The sequence below is a fragment of the Monodon monoceros genome, unplaced genomic scaffold, assembly GCF_005190385.1.
Source record: "Monodon monoceros isolate NGI ecotype Baffin Bay Population unplaced genomic scaffold, NGI_Narwhal_1 Super_Scaffold_2, whole genome shotgun sequence".
In the NCBI taxonomy this organism is placed as follows: Eukaryota; Metazoa; Chordata; class Mammalia; order Artiodactyla; family Monodontidae; genus Monodon; species Monodon monoceros.
Genome location: NW_021703776.1, coordinates 17,213,915 through 17,232,619, shown reverse-complemented (window position 1 = coordinate 17,232,619; position 18,705 = coordinate 17,213,915). Strand labels below are relative to the sequence as shown.

Below are 18,705 nucleotides of genomic sequence, written 5' to 3'. Positions count from 1 at the left end.
TCCTCCTTTCTCGGGACACAGAACATCTGTGGGAGCTCAGAAAGCTGCCGGGCGTCTGTCAGGGCCTAAATGGGCTCGAGACAGATGCATGCAAAATTTGGTCAGAAACGCAGGCTGTATTGAGTTTTTAAATTAGCTCTGAAGAAAACTCATTTGAAAAACCAAAACAAACCCCAGACCCTAAGAAGGGGAAAAAAAAAATATGAAAACTAACCTCAAAAATGCTTTCTTCTGATTTCTGCGGACAATTAGACCACAATTTCAAGCAGTTCCAGTCCCTCTCATTGTGGCTCCCCCTCCAATCTGATGTTGTCAGCTGCTTCTTCCTAATAGTGAGAGCTTCATTTTTTGGCACTACAAGCTGAACCCCTCAAAGCATTTCAATGGTGAACTGGGACTGGCCTGTACAGGCTCACAAGAGCAGATTATTAAATTTTCAGGAATCTGGTGAGCCAATTAAGAAATGATTAAAAATTATATAAGCTCAAATTAAATGTATTATATTTAAAAAATAGAATAAATACTCAAAAGTTACCACTTCTATTCACCTTGCTACATTTTACTATTATCTATGCTTTGAGCAGGGGTTGAGAACTTTTTCTAGAAAGGGCCAGGTAGTAAATATTTTAGGTTCTGAGGGTCTCTGCTCAGCCATTCCACTCTACCATGGTGGTGAGTGCAAAAGTAACCAGAGACAATACATACATTACTCAACATGGCTGTGTTCCAATAAAACGTTATTTTCAAAGCCAGGTGACAAGGATTTCACTGATGGGCCATAGTCTGCCAACTGCTGCTCCTGAAGTTCTTTACATCTGCTCTATCTGCACAGAGGAGGAAATCCTATGTTAAGCGTTCTAATGCACATCTCTTCCCAACTCTGAGTTCTGTGATAGCATACTGATGGCTTGAAGTGTGGTGACAGGAGAGCTTACACCACAGAAATCATCAAATGCTACGAATCAGGGCTTGATTTATTATTCGATTACCTCGTTTTAAGAAGGTGACGGAGAAAACGTTAGTAATGCAAATTTAAAAGTATATCATGTCGACAGAGAATACACTGGTGGTTGCCACGGGGGAGGGGGGTGGGAGAGGGATGGACTGGGAGTTTGGGATTAGCAGATGCAAACTGGTGTATATAGAACGGGTAAACAACAAGGTCCTACTGTATGGCACAGGGAACTATAGTCACTATCCTGTGATAAACCATAATGAAAAACAATATGAAAACAAATGCATATATATGTGTAACTGAATCGCTTTGCTGTACAGCAGTAATTAACACAACATTGTAAATCAACTATACTCCAATTTAAAAAAAAAGAAAAAAAAAGTATATCATGTTGATAGCTGTATTTGAAGAAACACAGAAGTGAGGCCATATTCTCTCGGTAGCACTTGAGAACTATTATCCAATTCAGCAAGGAAGTCACTCTTGTCACCAACAATCAAGCAAAGTTCCCACATACATCTTTGTTCTTTCACTTTCATCTTCCCCACGGACTTAAATGAAAATATCAACCAGCACTATGTCAGGTGGACCCTTGTTTGTCAATTTCGACCTTAGCTCAGCCGGGGGCACAAGAATTTGGCAAAAATCAACAAAAGATTTCTGCAAGAATCAACGGATGATATGAAATTTACCATAAAGAGTATTAAATATTGAATGACTTATAAATTGTATGCTAAACAGCCTTTTATCAGTAAAATGTATAATAAACCTATACATGTACATGTGCAAATTTGTTTAGAGAGTGGGTTGTTAAGCATTTACTAGCACAACATTGGTTGTAATAGAAAAGAACTTCCAGATTAACTTCCAGAGCATTAAGACCTAAAAATGTGTGTGTGTGTGAAAGACAGAGAGACACTGACCCTCCTCCCAGTACAATGAACAGAGACAGCAACAAACATTACCAGACAAAAAAGGCGCCTGTTTCCTCAAAACACCATAAAAAACTAAATTGTGTTGTGGGTATTGAGTGGGTGTGCCACTGGAATATATTACAAACTGTTTCTCTTCAGTACTCATGGCACATCCAGGACTCACCCTAACTCCTTTTTCCAAAAGCGACTGTCTGGGGGAACTCACAGCCCTCATTAGGCCTACTTCAAGTCCTAGCCATCCATGATGAAGCAGTCATTCATTCATTCATTCATTCACTCATTCCGCAAACAATAACTTGGCTCCAATTATATACCCTTCCCTGTGCTCCAGATAGACCCACAAAGCAAAGAGCCCCTTCCCCCAGGTCAAAGGTCGTGCAGGCAGCAGACTGAAATCTCTTCCTTCCCTGGGCCCCACTCATTCAAGCCACATTCACAACGTGAATGAATTTCACATTTCAGTCCCAAGTTCCTGGAAGGCAGGGCCGGGGCTATGGCACCTGTGCATCCTGCACACTGCCCCACCCAGTGCCCGGGCCGTTGGTCACTTTCTAGTGAATGGGTGATGCAGGAAGCACTGCTCTAGCTTCAGAACCTAAGGAGCACCACTCATCCTGGTTTGCCATTAACTTCAGCAGTTCACCGGACCCAGGCTAAATGCTGGGCTCCTGCTGGAAGATGGGAGAGCGGTTATTTTAAGTGTAATTATCTTCTTCCTTCCCCAAATTAAAGAAGAGGGTCACTTGAGCCTGTGGGAAAATGTTTCTCAATGTTTTTAAACTCATACTCTACCAACCAAGATATGGTCATACTTTACTTCGGAGCTCTGCATACAAAGCTCACTCTAGCTATCTAGAATTTCCCATTGATTATGGGTTTTCACACTATTCATGCATCTTATTGAAATATGCCCAGTCCTTGCCCTCGCCCTCCCTAGCTCAAACCACAGGTGTTCAACTCTTTACTCTGAAAATTGGTAATTAGAGGGGGAAATGTAACTCTGCCTTTTTAGGAGGAACTTAATAGTTCATCCCTGTTGATGAGAAAGAGGTCTTTGTAGATGAATGCCAGCCAGTAAATGTAGATCAGAATGACAGAACTTTTTTTTTTTTTTGGCTGCACCACATGGCTTGCGGGGTCTTAGTTCCCTGACCAGGGATTGAACCTGCGCCCTCGGCAGTGAAAGCAAGGAGTCCTAACTGTTGGACTGCCAGGAAATTCCCAGAATGACAGAATTTGAAAATGACCATTCCACGATCCCCAAAGAAATAACTGATCCAGCAAGGATCATCAATGGAGGCTAAGATGATTCCAAGAAATTTCTTTTTGGGGAATAGGGTTCTCACTCAGTTCCAGAGCATAACCCACAAAATGGCATGCTAATTGCAGAAGGAAAACATATCTTTGCAGTGGAGAGGTGGTCACCACCTTTCCAAGTGATCAATACCTAATAATGGGAACCCTGACATCATGTGCCCCTGATGAGATGTTTAACGAAGCCCTCAGAATCACCTGGACGTATTCTTTCCAAAATGTCGAGCCTGAATCTGAGACCCCAGCTCTTAACTTCCAGTATGGAGGGAAAACAGGGCATAGAGAAAGAAGGTAAATGACACCACGAGGAAGTGATCAGACAGATCAGAATGGGAAGCAATTTAAACAGCAATGTTTTATACATGTATATACAGAAATATATACATATGCATATATTGTATATATCTATACATATATACACGAACATCCATGGGGGCACTCTTCTAGATTTAAAGTGACTAAACAGACATAAAAACCAAATGTAATGCATGAACCTTGATGGGATCCTGGATACATATTCAAAAAACATCTACGGGAAAAAGCAGCTATAAACTTTTTGAAGGGGGCGGGGACAGACAATGGGGGAAATTTGAATACAAACCGAATAGTAGATGCTATTAGGGGATTACCACTAGTTTTCTAAGTGTGATACTGGTATTATGATTATGTTGGAGGATGCTTTTATTTTTAGGAGACGCATGCTGAAGTATTTAGAGGTGAAGTGTCATGCTGTCTGTGACTTACTTCCAAATGGTTCAGCAAAAGCACACATACATACTTATATAAGGTGAGGCTCTGAGAACTTAAGTGAGTAGCTCAAGGTTACACAATCAAGATGTGTCAAAATGATAAATATTTAGAGGTGAAGTGGCATGATGTCTACAACTGATCTTCAAAGGATACAGAAATATATATCTTTATAAGAAATCAGATAAAATGTGAACTGATTTTTAACTCTAAGGGGTGCGTATATGAATGACCGTGGTACTATTATTTCAACTTTTTTTATACATGGGAAAATTTTTAATTTTAACATTAAGATGGTGGGGCAAAAAAGAAACAAGGCTGCAGGGGGCTGGGTTTATCAGCAAATCCGAACCGAGAAACTTCAGGCTGCTCAAAGGTGTCTGTGACGCTGGGCCCAAACTACAGTGCTTTTGCACTGCATTTTCACCACTGATGTAGGAACTCACGGAGGATCCTGGGGCTGCAACACGCTACGCTGAACTGGGCCTTTTTGCATTGTGGCTCCAAATGGTCACCTGAACAGAAACTTCAGGAGGCCTGCCAGTTCTTAGAATCTCAACAACTTCAAAAAATCAGGTGCTAAATCAAAGAAACTCACAGGTCATCTCCAGACTGCTTTTAAAAACGAAAATATAAATGTACAGTTGTTTAGAGGATACAGAGTTTCAGTTTTACGAGATGAAAAGAGTTCTGGAGATTAGTTGCACGACAATGTGAAAGTACTTAACACTCCTGAACTGTAGACTTAAAAAGGGTTAAGACGGTAAATTTTATGTTATTTGTATTTTACCACATTAAAAAGAAAAAAAAAGAAATAAAAATACAGGTCTCACAAGACACGTACCTGAAAACCAAACTGGATGTCTAGCTGAATTGTAACACTCTTATTAGTTGAAAATAACTCAGGAAAGAAAAAGGGATGATGTGGTCCCTCCTCCCTTCCCCCCAAATCCACAAGATTATAATGCAGTTGTGAAAATAATACATCAGGTGAGCAATGGAATGGCCAGGAAGTGTACGATATAGGGGCCAAAGTGCATGATGGGTACGGCCAGCAGCACGGGGTCCACAGGAGGTACGGGCTGCGCAGCCTGAGAAGCTGGGGAAGCTCCTGCAGAGTGTTTGGGGCTTGGGCCCCGCTGAACGAGAGGAAGGCAAAGACCAAAGACGGGCACAGGGCTCGTAAGGGGCAAACCGCCTGTCAGGATTTGAAGGGACTGAGGCACAGGGGACCTGGAACACTGCGTTAACTGTGGTCAATGGGGAAGTGATGATGGGTTTTCATTCCAGGAACAACCTGATAAAATGTGACTTTTCGGGAGATTAATTTTGAATTGGTATTCTGGGAAGACGGAGACAGGGAGGCCAATTAAGCAGCTATTATAAAAACCTAGGTTGGCTATGAGGCGGGCTAGCCTGGGATGGGGGCTCAGGGCCAGGAGGGATGGGAGAGAGGCAGGGGACTGCTCTTACGCAGAGCAGGGAGGGGAGGAGGGAGGGAGGGAGGGTCTTTCTCGAGCTACTGGCTAAGGGAAGATACAAAGAAGGCTCTGCACTTGCACTGGGTCTGGGGGGGACTGGGGGTGCAGTAAGGATGCCTGTGAGGGGCTGTCCAATGCAGTATGCCAGAGGCGTGAGCAAGGAGAAGGGCGGGTTGCCACAGAGCAAACCCTGGAGGGAAGGGGGGAGCTGGGAGGGGCTGGCAGGAGAGGCCTAAAAGTGGGCATCACCGGGCTTCCCTGGTGGCGCAGCGGTTGAGAATCTGCCTGCTAATGCAGGGGACACGGGTTCGAGCCCTGGTCCGGGAAGATCCCACATGCCGCGGAGCAACTGGGCCCGTGAGCCGTGGCTGCTGAGCCTGCGCGTCTGGAGCCTGTGCTCCGCAACGGGACAGGCCGCGATAGTGAGAGGCCCGCGCACCGCGATGAAGAGGGGCCCCCGCTCGCCGCAGCTAGAGAAAGCCCTCGCACAGAAACGAAGACCCAGCACAGCAAAAATAAATAAATTAATTAAAAAGTGGGCATCACCAAATCTTTGGAAAAGAAAATAAGGTGTTGAAAAAGCTCAAGGGCAGTCTACTATCTAATGAAATCCCCAATAATTTCGTTTGGAAAGCAAACAGCCCCCTAATCGGTCCAAGGCTGGATTATTCTATATTGGGCTTGCACAAAACAGAGCCACCTCTCTTTTCAAAGGTCTTCTGCCATTACGTGTTTGGTCTGAGCCTCTGAAAGTGACAGGACTCATTTGAGTCCATTTGCCCTGCTTCTGCAAAAGACAGTGAGGAAGGACACAACGGTCAAGGTCAAGGGTGTAGTGCCAAGGAACAGAAGCCTGGAGTCTGGGGACGAGGGTCACGGGGCTGTCATTGGTGGGTGGGCCAAATGGAGCCAGCCTCACCCAAATGTGACCAGTTTCACTTTCCCAGTGTTCCCCTTTCTTCCTGACAGTCTGCGGCAGATTCCGTCACGTGGGAAAGGTGTTCCAGCCCACGAGCTCTGGGCCTCTTCAGGAGGATCAAAACACCGGCCAGCAGACCAAGGGACTAGGGCCCATCAAAGGTCACCTGAAACCCCACGCTGATGAGGGAACTGCGTAGGAGGGACAGCGCTGAAAAGGAAACACATGTCGAGGGATCCCCTGGTCTCTAAAAACCACTGAGACAGAGAGAGAGAGAGAGAGAGAGAGAGAGAGAGAGAGATCTTCATCCAGTTCCTTGAGGACCAGCCAGGTCCCCACGTACAAAATGCTAAGTACCCTAGTTAATGGGGAGTAGGTGAAATCTAGAGTCACGGACCTGAACATCACCACGTCGCCCTATCCTCATGTGGGAGATGCATTCTGTGCCTCTCTCAGCCAGTCCAGTCACAGACTCTTCTTTGTCACTGCCCCTCAGAGCCAGTCACAACTAGGGTATCTCTGTGGCTGAAGAAGTCAAAGGTCTTTCACACCCACTTAGCAGGCGCATTGCCCATCAATAGGTCACCTCTAACTGGAGGGTATTGAAAAGGAATCTCTGTTCCAGCATCCAAAGGAGCACACCCTTCATGAAATCACTAACAATCCCACTGCCAAGAGGGAAACTAAAAAGCAGCCTAGAAGATGTTCAAAAGGGGGAAAAAAAAGAGAAATCATCACTGTAGATAGATGCCCCTGGAGTTGCTTGGCAACCATCTCTGCTAACACCTTCTCCCAAAAAGGAACAGTTTAAGTCAGCTCCTGAGATTTCCCTGAGGCCAGGGCTCTGACCACAGAGGCCCCAGAGCTGGGGCCTTGGGATGAGAAAGCATTTCACTGAGGGGGAGACCTGGGGCCCCATCAGCAGGCCACAGGCTTACACACATGAGGGGGAAGAAAACTATAACCATTTTGCTTAAAGAACATGCTCTTTGAGGCAGGGCTGGTACTAGGGTGAGGTGAGTGAGGTGAGTGAGGTGCTCGGGTGCAGCATTTAAGGAGGCCCTCGCTCTGCATTTGCAGGAGCCTGTGTGTGCATCTTTAAACGTGTGTTCTGGGGGCCCCGCCGGCCTCCCCTTAGTCCTAGCCCTGCTCCTAGGGCAACATTATGACACAGTGCTTAAGAGTACTGCCTCTGGAATCAGCCTGCCTCTGGGTTCAAATCCCAGCTCTTCTCCTTTCCTGCTATATCACCTTGGGTAAATCACTTAACCTCACTGAGCTTCAGTTTCCTAATCTCTAAAATGACGTTGATACAGGAATTGCCTTAGAGAGTGTCATGAGGGTTAAATGAGAAAAATGCACATTTAGCTCTACGTCTGGCACCTACTCGATGCCCAGTAAATGGCAGCTACGATTGTTATTTTTAAAAACACATAATAATAATAAGAAGAAGAAATTTTAAAAAACATATAAGCAGCTCCCCAGAACCCCTTAAACTGGACCTACGGAATCCAAGTGTCTGGGAGTGGTCCTGGTGCCTCGGCCTTTAAAGAGCTTCACAAAGGATTCCCAAGGTGGGCAGGGTCGAGAGCCACTTCCTGTAACCAAAGTTCAGTAAACATCAGAGCCACCTAGGGAGCGTGTTAAAATGCACATTCTTGTGTTCCACTCTGAGTGCTTCAGATTCAGTGTCACTGCAGCCTGGGATGCTAAGTACCTAGGTGATTCCAACACAGGGTCCCCCAAATGACCACACTTTGGAAAACTGAAACTGACTTGCCCTTGAAAACTCACAGCACAGGGACATGGGTCCAACTCTTCTTGTTTTTATTCCTGGCATCCTTAAAGCATGAGGGACAAAATATTAACCAAAGATGCCTAGTGAGTCAAGGCACACTCCTGGAGCAGTAAGGATGCCGTCTGTCCCCTGGAAGTGGCAGCTCGGCTAAGGCAAGGAAGAGGACCCAAGTTCCTGGTAAAAGTGACAGTCACCATAAGAGAAGCTTACATTATTGAGTACCTACTGTATGCCACATAGTATCTCATGTGTTTTCACATCAACCCTGAGAGCTGCTATTATTCTTATTCTGAAAATGAGGAAATTGAGGCTCAGAAAAGTTATCCTATTACACAGCTACTAAGTGGCTGAGTCCAGATTTAAATAATGCTCCATGAAGCTTCTAAGCCTGCAATGCCAATGCACTTTTGTGATAGACATAACATAAAAATTTACCGTTTTAGCCATTTTTACATGTTCAGTTCACTGTCACCGCCATCTATCTCCAGAACTTTTTCATCTTTCCCAGCTGGAACTCTGTACCCATTAAACACAAATTCTCCACTTCCCCCCTCCCTCAGTCCCTGGCAACCCCCGTTCTACTCTATGTCTCAATGAATATAACTCCTCTAGGAACCTCATATAAGTGAAATCATATCGTATTTGTCTTTTTGTGGCCACTATGCTCTGAGAAAGAGCGAGACACCACCTTGGTCTGATACAACCAAACTAGGAATGTGTCTCAACCATCTTCCATACCCTGGTTGGTGTCATCAGTTTGGATGTCCTGTCTCCCCACCCCCAACCCAGGACTCCATGATCTATTGGTGTATTGCGGCAGGGTCACAGAGCTCCCCTGCTCCCACAGTCCCCTGGCAAAAGGGGTCCTTGAACTGTTAATGTTCAGAGAACTGCAACTGGCTTCACAGAACAGGTACACTGATAACTGCTTCTATGTTCAAGGAGCCCGTCACTGAGTCACTTTTATCTTCCTGATGTTACTCTGTCCTGCCCTAGAGAGTTTTTACTTGGTTTCCTTTTTTCTTTAAGCACCTGATCCCTGAAATTGGCAAGCAGAATTGTGTTATGAAACCACAGGTACAAAGATAAAGCATCCACATAAAAACAAAAGCTTTCCCCACAGTGGAATTCCAGCTTGACTTAGAGGCAACTGCGTAGCCGAGTCTAACGCTGGCATGGTAAGGGTCCTCGGCCTCAGCTCACTTGCAGGAAGGGCTTTCCTAGGCTCTCATCATTAGTTCAAGTGCCTCAGGGTCCAAATCCAAGTCCATTTGGCTGATGTAGCCAATCTGAGCTCTGCCACAGGAGAGAGTAAGAGAGAGCCAGCCAACCAGCATTAGCTGGGAGCCCAACCTCGGCAGAACATCACACCAAGAATTTTAGGAGAGAGACACACACGGAAGTCAGTCCTTGACATTCAGTTTCTACAATTCGGAAGAAGGTCAACCCACCGGCCAACCCTCTCCCTCTCCATCAGAGCTACCTTTGATTGCTGCGGTCATGATTGGACTCTCAGTGGTCAAGCCCTGGAGATTCCCCCATGGTCCCTGCGAGGCAAGACTGGCATCAGGGCTCCCAAGAAGTGACCCACACACTGGGCGGGTGGGTGTGGATGTCCCTGCGGTCCTCTGCAAGGAGAGGGGCAGCATCTCCTCAAGGGTGCTGCTGGCCTGGGACAGGGGCACGCAGTCATGGGTAGCTGCTCCTCTGACCCTTCTAAAGCCACCTGTCTTGCTCTCTGTGGCGCAGGGCTGTGCTTCAGCCTCACCCCTGTGTTCTAGGATTTTCTCCAGTGGTGTCTTGTCCATGAATAGTTGGTAGTTGTTCTTGTGAGGAGGGGCAAAGTCGGGAATGACCTATGTCACCATCTTGGTGATGTCACTTCTATTGCAGTCACTAAATGACCCTAGTTTCCAGACATGAACATTGGGCCACCTCAGAGGATGGGGTCCTTGGATAAAAGGGATTTGATTAGGACAGGGTCTCCCTGTGTCTGCTGCTACCATTTTATGTCTACTTCCAAAGGATGTCATGAACGAAACAAAGCGTCATGAATGAAAGCTTAGCCCAAAGGATATAAACACGATGTAAACAGAAAACCAGGCAAAACCCAAATCTGCCTAACTTCCCTAAATCACTTCTGAAGCGGAGGCAACAGGCCTCTGTGAGCCACTGGCTAGAGTGAACATGGCCTTCCAGGCCTAAATAATGCCACAGACCACTTGGCACATAGGCCAGAGCCCTCAGGAATCCGATCATCTTCTGCCCTTCCTATTTTCTAATCCTTAACGTGGAAATTCTGAAACCAGCCGCTTTGCTCTCCATCATGTGGATCCCCATTTCAGACAAATCCCACGGGTAATCACCTGCACAGAAGGCCAGTTGTATTTCCAGCCTGACTTTAAATATAAACTGAAATCCTTAATGCTTCACCGTGACGCTTCTGACATCAGGGACCCCCGTACAATAAATGCCATCATTATCCGAATCGGCGCCCTGGGGTCTCCTCCACCCGCAGTGAGGGAGGGCTGGGCCACCCGGAATTAGAACCTGAATCTCAGTGCTGTCACCATTTACTACAGAATGGACACAAAGGTTTGGAGGGGTCGTCTCGGAAACCTTTGGAGGAGAACTGCGTGAGGGATGGAGTCTTCTCTCTTTAGATGCTCCCAAAGGTAGCACCGTGCGGGGGACAGTCACTGCTCCACGCGTGCTTGCTAAGCATTCAGTAAGGCTGCCTCACCGGGAACTCAGGCCTAAGAAACAGAAAGATGGTAGCAGGCTATTGTTGAGTCTATTTCTCCTGTGTTCTCAGCCTTTCTAGCCTCACCTTACCCCACTGATTCTCTATCAGGGTGATTTGGTACTCTGCCACCCCATTCCCAGGACCTTGGGCAATGTCTGGAGACATTTTTGGTTTTTTTCAATTCAAGGGAGGGGTAGGTGCCACTGGAATCTAGTGAGAGAGGCTAGGGATGCTGCTAAACATCCTACAACACACAGGACAGTCCCCCACCACAAAGAAGTAGTGTTCCTGCTGAGAAACTTTAGACCACTCTCTGCTTTGCTATCATCACACCAGCAACAGACTTTTTAGTTTCTAGAACATTCTACATTCTCTCACTTTGGGCCTGCACACATGTTGTTTCCTTTAGCTCCGTCCCACCCAGCCCTGCATATGGATAACTTCCATTCATTCTCCAGGTTTTGGCATAAATAAGATTTCCTCAGGGAGGCGTTCACTGAACCCCTAACCTAAATTAGGCCCCCTGTCGTGCTTTCCAACAGTACCCCAATTTTCCCTTTCAGAACACTCACCACGGTCGCCACGACTTTTTTAATGTCTGCCTTGGCTGCTAGGATGGGAGCGCCACAATGCAAGGGCTGCGCTTTTTCACTGCTGTCCCCCCAGGCCTAGCCCAGTGCTGTCCCACTGTCAGTCTCAAATGCACGACGGAGGCCAAGAAAGCAGGAGGGGGTATTAAAAACTAAGCAAGACACCCAGAGGCTTAAACCATCCTCCCATTAAGCAGGCACCAAAAAGACACTGCAGTACTCCTCATGAACTGATGCAGACCACTCCCTAAGATAAATGGAAAGGGCAAGACACTAGGCAATACTTATAGGATGCTATCAGCCATGTGGGGAAAGCAGGCAGGAAAAACTATCTATGTATCTACTTGAATGCACATAGACTATCTTGGGAAAGATACACAAGCAACTGGGGACAAGGGTAAAAGGGAGACTTTCTTTTCACTGCATACCCTTCTCAACTTTGTAACACGTGAACATTATTTTTAATAAATAAGAAGCATTTAAATGAGATAGAAAGAGAGAGGGAAATAGTCTACATTTTCCAGAGATAAAAGCATCATTCTTGTAGACTGACATATGACGAGAACCCAGCACAAGGTGACCGTACCTTCTGGAAGGAGCCAGAGCCACATTTTCTCCACATGAGAACCCAGGCACATGGAAATACTTGTATATTTAAAGAGATGGTCATTTTAAAAGCTGTGTATTTTCAAAACTAGATGGTGCTGGAAATCCCCTTCCTCGGCTTTGCCGCCCTGGTTCTGGCACTCCCCGCCCCCCGCCCTCCATCGGCGGGATGCAGCTGTGAAGCTGATTCATTCTCCAAGCCCTTCTCCTCCTTTTCATCTTTCCTCCCTACCACCTTGAGGCCACTCTGTCTCTCATGTCCTTTCATCCCAAGCACTGGGCAAAAGAAGAGAGATGATAATGAAGCGCCAAAGTGAACAAATGTTGCTGCTCGTTAGCAAAAGAGGAGGAAGGTAGGCTTAATGGAGAAAGCAGTTGAAATCAATGGCGAAGATGAGGTTTATCGATATAATCTGTGGACTTGGTGTCTTCCTATCGCCTATTAGCATAGATAATGGAGTTGTCCGTATGAGGATAAAGGGGAACTGTCCGCAGTTTACTAGAAATCACCACCACTTGTCGCTGGCTTCCCTGGCTTGGATTCTAAGAACCCTCCATTCTTACCAGGTCAGTTGCCATCTTTTCTCCGATTTGCTCCCATCCAGCCATAAACGCAAGACTCCTAGGCTTGAGTTGAACATATTCCCACGTTCCGTGCTTCCTCCTGTAGACCAGCCTGACTCCACCAGCATCTCAGGAGAACAGCAAACTCTCACAGTCACAGCAAGATCTTACTGTCCCCTGAACAGTTTTCAAACTGGAAGCATTCCACAAGTTTACACACACACACACACACACACACACACACACACACCCCGAAGTAATGAGGGTAGGCTTCCAAAAGACCCAAACAATGATCCATTAGGACTTTCTATCTTCACTGATCAGATTAAACAACTGATCGATTATTTTAAAAATTATTTTTTAGACCTCCTGGTCCCCAGAAAGAACTTTGTAAATCTTTCTCAGCCATAAGCCCCAAAATGCCAAAGTATTTTTCTCTAGCTCTTGATAAAAGTTATCAACGACTACATATCAGCTGTACTCCATTAAAAGCATGGATAGCACAGAAATCAGTTTTTAAAAAATCCTTAGCTTTATAAAAGTATAACATGGTTTACTCTAAAAATGAAATTTCTGATTGAGTATATCTTTTCTGTTCATCACTGATTAGTTAAAAATCCTAGTTGGTTATAATAATAAAATTTTCTAGAACTAGCTTCATTAATATATTATGATGATAATCCTAATAACATCTAAAAAATAATAACAGCACATATTCATTAAGTGCTTATTTTGTGCTAAGCCCTTTGTATCACCTCAGTAAATCCTTATAACAACCCTGTTATTATCTCCGAACCTGTATAGTCCAGGACACTTACGAGCCATAGGCACCTGGTCCTTATTTATGAAATGACGTTCTTAAAAAAAAAAAAGTTCAGGTGAGGCAATTAGAAAAGGGAGACATCTTTCTAAATCACAGAGCTTTTCCCCAATTAGCTTGAAAAAAGTCTTCCAATAAATCTATGAAGCTGGAGTGAGAAAATTATTTTAAAAGGTTAGTTAGATGAATGGCCTTGAAATTTTCTGTCATAATGGCAGCTCACATATTAGATTAGGCTGATCAGGTTTCTGGGACTCCTCCTCTTAGGAAATCTCAGTGCTTGATGGATCCAAGCTGACTGAGGTCAACCCCCTCTCCACTACGGGGAACACATCACCCTGGGCTTTGGACTCAGACCCTCAGTTTTCTCAGAGTCCTAAAGGCCACATACCATTCACAGACTATTTGCAGCGCAATATGCTTTTGTAGGAGATGCAGTGAGGTTTGCCACCAAGAGATTATAGAAGGAGAAAATAAACCCAGGATGTAGTAGTGCAAGGTATTTTTAATGCGAGGGCTTGCTTTTTTTTTTTTTTTAAGTTTCTTCAAAAAACAGCCTGTCTAGTATGACTGCATCTCAAATGTAGGTACATTCAACAGAGACACTTAGGTTCAGAGGTCTCAAAAGGACCTCAGGAGACTTTTAATCCACTCCCTTACTTTACAAGAAAGAAAACAGGCCCAGACAAGGGAAGTGATATTCCCAAGGTCATATTATACGGGATGAGGAAGCAGGCTTAAAGTCCTCTCCCCTGCTCCCTTCACCGCTTCAGGCTGCCCTCAATATAACACCACATGACCACACACAAGCACGGGATTAACAACACCTTCTGAACCCAGGTGACGATCTGGCAAGGTTCAAAAGTATTTGCCAAATTCCTCTTGAGCATAATTTTAGCTAACTTTGGACAAAATAATAACATGAATGTGAAGACTTTACTACAGAAATTTCAAAGCATTCAGTTAACATTTCATACTGATATACGTGGAGAATTGAAGTAGAAAAAGGTTCAAGAAACGCAGAAGGAATTATCTCAGAATAATCAGGTTGTTCAAAAGTCGGCAAGTCCTTCCTGTATCTTCTGAAGCTGTGGCCAGATGGAGGCAGAAGGTAAAATGATTATTTTTTTCACTTTCCCAGCCTAATTTTTTTCCCTGAGCTTAGTCTATAAAAAATATCACATCACAATGTTCACAGCAGCATTATTGACGATAGTCAAAATGTGGAAACAAGCCAAATGTCCATCAACAGACAATGGATAAACAAAACATGGCATGTACATACAATGGAATATTATTCAGTCATAAAAAGGAATGAAATTCTGATACCCGCTGCCACACGGATGAACAATGAAAACATGATGCTAAGTGAAAGAAGTTGGACACAAAGGGACACATATTGCAAATATATAGTATCTAGAATAGGCAACTTCATAGAGACAGAAAATAGAAGAGAGGTTTCCAGGGCTCGGCCCTGGGGGAGGGGGACTGGGAAATTATTATACAGTGGAGACAGGGTTTCTGGTTGAGATGATGAAAACGTTCAGGAAACGGATGGTGCTGAGGGTTGTACAACACGGTGAATGTACTTAGTATCACTGAATTGTAGACTTTAAAATGGTTAAAATGGTAAATTTTATGTTACGTTTATTTTACCACAATAAAAAAAATATCAAAATCTGGATCATATACCTTCATTTCTTAATTGGAATTCCTAAACTTTATCTATTCATTGCTATTAAAACACAAATCTCAAGACCTGCTTACTGTTGATGACATCCCGGTCAGTCTATGGATGCTCACATACGGAGAAACACAATCACACCTAGGCCACGTTTTGTCCTGCAGAGATCCATCCACAACCATATTCATCCTGAGACCTGCCACACAATGACTCCAACAAGAAGGCCAACAGCGAGACTAAGGCAACCAGTGTTTCCGGGGACTTTGGCAACCAAACACCCTGACACCAAGTCTCAGCTCAACCTTTAAACTCCTCACCATGGGGAAGAGATATATACGTCATATATGTATACGCTATCCATAAAGAAAACTGTGTGCACATGCCAGGAAGACCTCCAGGAATTGCTAACCCAGACCTACTCCACCAGGCCCACGAACAAAGATATTTCAGCCCATCCATGGCTATTTGGTGAACTCAGCAATTGCATGTTACACTGAACAGTGGGGGTCCTTAATGCAAATGCATATCATTAGGAGCTAAATCTTTGTACCTTTACAGGAAAAGGATATAATAAGCGGGATGTACCACTTGTGACTTCTGAGGAAAGGAGAGCTTTACATTTTTTCTTTCCTTAAAAGAATCTATTTCTCATGATGCAAAGAGAATCTGAGAATGAGAGTTTTTTGAACCAGAAGCCCAGAGAAGGGTGCAAAATATGAGTTTTGTGCGCTATAGTCATAATCTATCACGCAGGTCTGAGAGGTGCCAATTCTGGGCCATACCATGACCTTTATTCAACTTTAAAGGTTTTTACAACTTCATCTCCTTTCGTGGAAACCTGTTCATTGCCAGTGGTCTGATAACTGAGTCCCGTAAGCTTTTTTTTTTTTTTGCCGTACGCGGGCCTCTCACTGTTGTGGCCTCTCCCGTTGCGGAGCACAGGCTCCGGATGCGCAGGCTCAGAGGCCATGGCTCACGGGCCCAGCCGCTACACGGCATGTGGGATCTTCCCGGACCGGGGCACGAACCCGCGTCCCCTGCATCGGCAGGCGGACTCTCAACCACTGCGCCACCTCGGAAGCCCCCCCGTAAGCTTTTAAAGATATTAACAGTTTGTGAAGAAAAACAATCTCCAGTGACACTTTCCAATGCCAACACACAAGGACATTGTGCACAAATAAGCTGCCGCTTGTAAGAAGTCCACTTGACATCATTCCCTTGTGCATCCTAAAGACACATGTCAAGATCACACTAAGATATTTAGAAGCAAACATCTTTAGAATAAGGTTTCGTTCCCAAAGTGCTTAATTAGCAGAAACATTACGCTAGAGCGCTGTCCTTGAATATGCATGCATTTGAACCTCCATGTCATTTTTTCTGAAGCACAAATTCTCCTCTCACTGGATGGTCAGGAAATGATTGGGCACAGAAAACCGTCTGTCTGAGGTGTGATCCACAAAATGAGTTCCATCTTTCCAAGCAGGTTTCAGCTGCCTACCAAGGTGACACCATGGTTTATGAGGGAGACCGTTCTTTTGTGTCTAATGGCCTTTTCTCCATTCATTTTGGATGAGCCAGGCTCCTATGGCCTACTTATGGCTGAACTCTTTCAACACTTCCTGCCAACCTCTTCTGCCCCCCTGCACCTCCTCCCACCCCCAATTTCAGCCAACCACGTTTACAAGACACCAGTTAGTAAATCACAATTCAAATGAACCCATCCATTTGTTCAGCAGAAAGTGGCCTCTGGAGTTGCTCCATGTGAAGCCCACAGGTCAGAGTTACATGTGGCAGGCTTGCAAACGCGAATAGGCTATGATTTATTTATGATGACCATGTGTGTTTGATGCCCAGTTCCAGTAGGCTGTGGCTTCACTCGCCTGCCTCCGTCTGGGATGACCTAGCTACTCACTGTGTCCCATTTCAGGTACTGTATTTCCATTCCACGCTGGGGAAGCAGAGATGGGTGACCGACTGGGGGCTGCACACACAGATGCCCCTAACCCTGCTCACCACATAACAATCTGTGACCAAACACAAAGTGTGCCAAACGTAACTTGCTGCAAAGGTTTGCCACGTACCATGGCTTTCAGGGGAGAGTGGAGAAGTAGCTGCTGGGATGATTGACCACATCGGGTTCATTAAATTGTTGTGTATTTACCCACGAGGAAGGCTGGGGTGCTTGTGAAGGGAGCCCCGCTCCTCATTTCAGCGATTTCCACCCCGCACTATTTGGCAATGATGCTCCAAAGGCGAATGGCAGATATGCACCAGAAGGTCCAAATGTGGACTCCAGCTGAAGTGCAGGAAACTTCTGCCGTCAACAACCTCCCCGCCTCTACCCCCCAGTTGTATTTATACTTTGAAAGAAGTTAACACGAAGCAGTAGTCACCTGGGCGTGCTCAATTTTTGACAAGCCTTAGTCACTCTGTACCCAGCAGAACAATTCACATTATAGTCGAAATCCTGTGAAGATTCTGCCACACATGCTAACACTAAGACGCCAGTAGCTCCACTTACCTTCTTTATTAAGCCTCATAACCTCCCTGCTTTTTCCACCCTCTTTTCCAGCCTCTTCTAAATCTACATCTGCAGATGAAAAAGAAAAGGAAAAAAGAAAATAAGGACAAAAAGAGAAAAAAAGGGGGGGGAGCCAAAGTCAAGGGGGGGGAGGGAGAGTGTTTATTTGCAAACAGATCGATATAAATACTGGATATGAAAATCTTTCAAAAATTGACAATGCAACATTTTCTCCCAAGTCCGTATTTCCATCTACCTGGCCCAGATAGGTACCAAAAAAACTATGCAAGCAGCAACAGAGTAGCCTTTTGAACGGATACACCGTGGGGCTGTGAAAGCCCACCCCGCGGGCTGCCACGGGGAGCGGGCACAGACAGACAGACAGACAGCCCTGGCAGCAGGGCCTCTCTCTGTGCATTGATGATCTGTCTCTGTGTGTATTTATTTAGAGAGAGGGAGAAGCATGGAGGACACCGGGGGCCACTCTCTCTCCACACACACACTTTTTCCCAGTGGCTCTAGGTGAATGGAAAGGTTACAGGGTAATAAAAGGAGGAGGAGGCGGTGGGGTTCTTACTGTCGGAGCAGTGTAATTTGGCGGCGTCGATCCAGGAGGACCAGGGTTTGCCCAGAAACGCCTCCGGACTGGGCACTTTGCGATCCAGTGTCGCCATTGCTCTTCCTTCTTGTTGCTTTTTCCCTGTTCCTTCGGCAGCAGCAGCCGAGAGACACGGGATTCGAGAACGCTCCGACGTCATCTTCGGAACGTTCCGACATTGAGTGTTCTGAAAGGGGGAGGGAGGGAGGGAGGGAGGGAGGCAGAGGAGGAGGAGAGAGCGAGGAGGAGGAGAGAGCGAGGAGGAGGAGCCGGCGTTCAGCGCCCGGCCCGGCTCGGCTCTCGGCGTCCGCCGCCGCCAGGGGCACCAGAGAGACGCCCCGAGGCCCGGCGCCCGCACGCCCGCCGCCGGGGGCGGGGCCGCGCGCCGGGACTCGAGGCTGCAGCGCCCGGCCCTGGGATGCTACGG

The 18,705-nt window shown here is 45.8% G+C and overlaps 1 protein-coding gene across 10 annotated transcripts in view; it reads right to left on the bottom strand.

The window, feature by feature from the left end:
- ATXN7L1 (ataxin 7 like 1) overlaps nt 1-18,465 on the bottom strand; it is a 243,690-nt gene extending 225,225 nt beyond the window's left edge. For 9 of the 10 annotated variants that reach the window (XR_003795185.1, XM_029233303.1, XM_029233302.1 and 6 more), the window contains exons 1-2: nt 18,258-18,465; nt 17,681-17,749 (exon numbers count right to left, since the gene is read on the bottom strand). Coding sequence is in view for 8 of the 10 variants with exons in the window: in XM_029233303.1 (XP_029089136.1) it covers nt 17,681-17,749; nt 18,258-18,438 (250 nt within the window). In the remaining 2 variants the exon portion in view is untranslated. The remainder of the gene's footprint in view (nt 1-17,680; nt 17,750-18,257) is intronic. The other variant, XM_029233306.1, reaches the window with a different exon arrangement.
- Between the last annotated feature and the right edge of the window lie 240 nt (nt 18,466-18,705).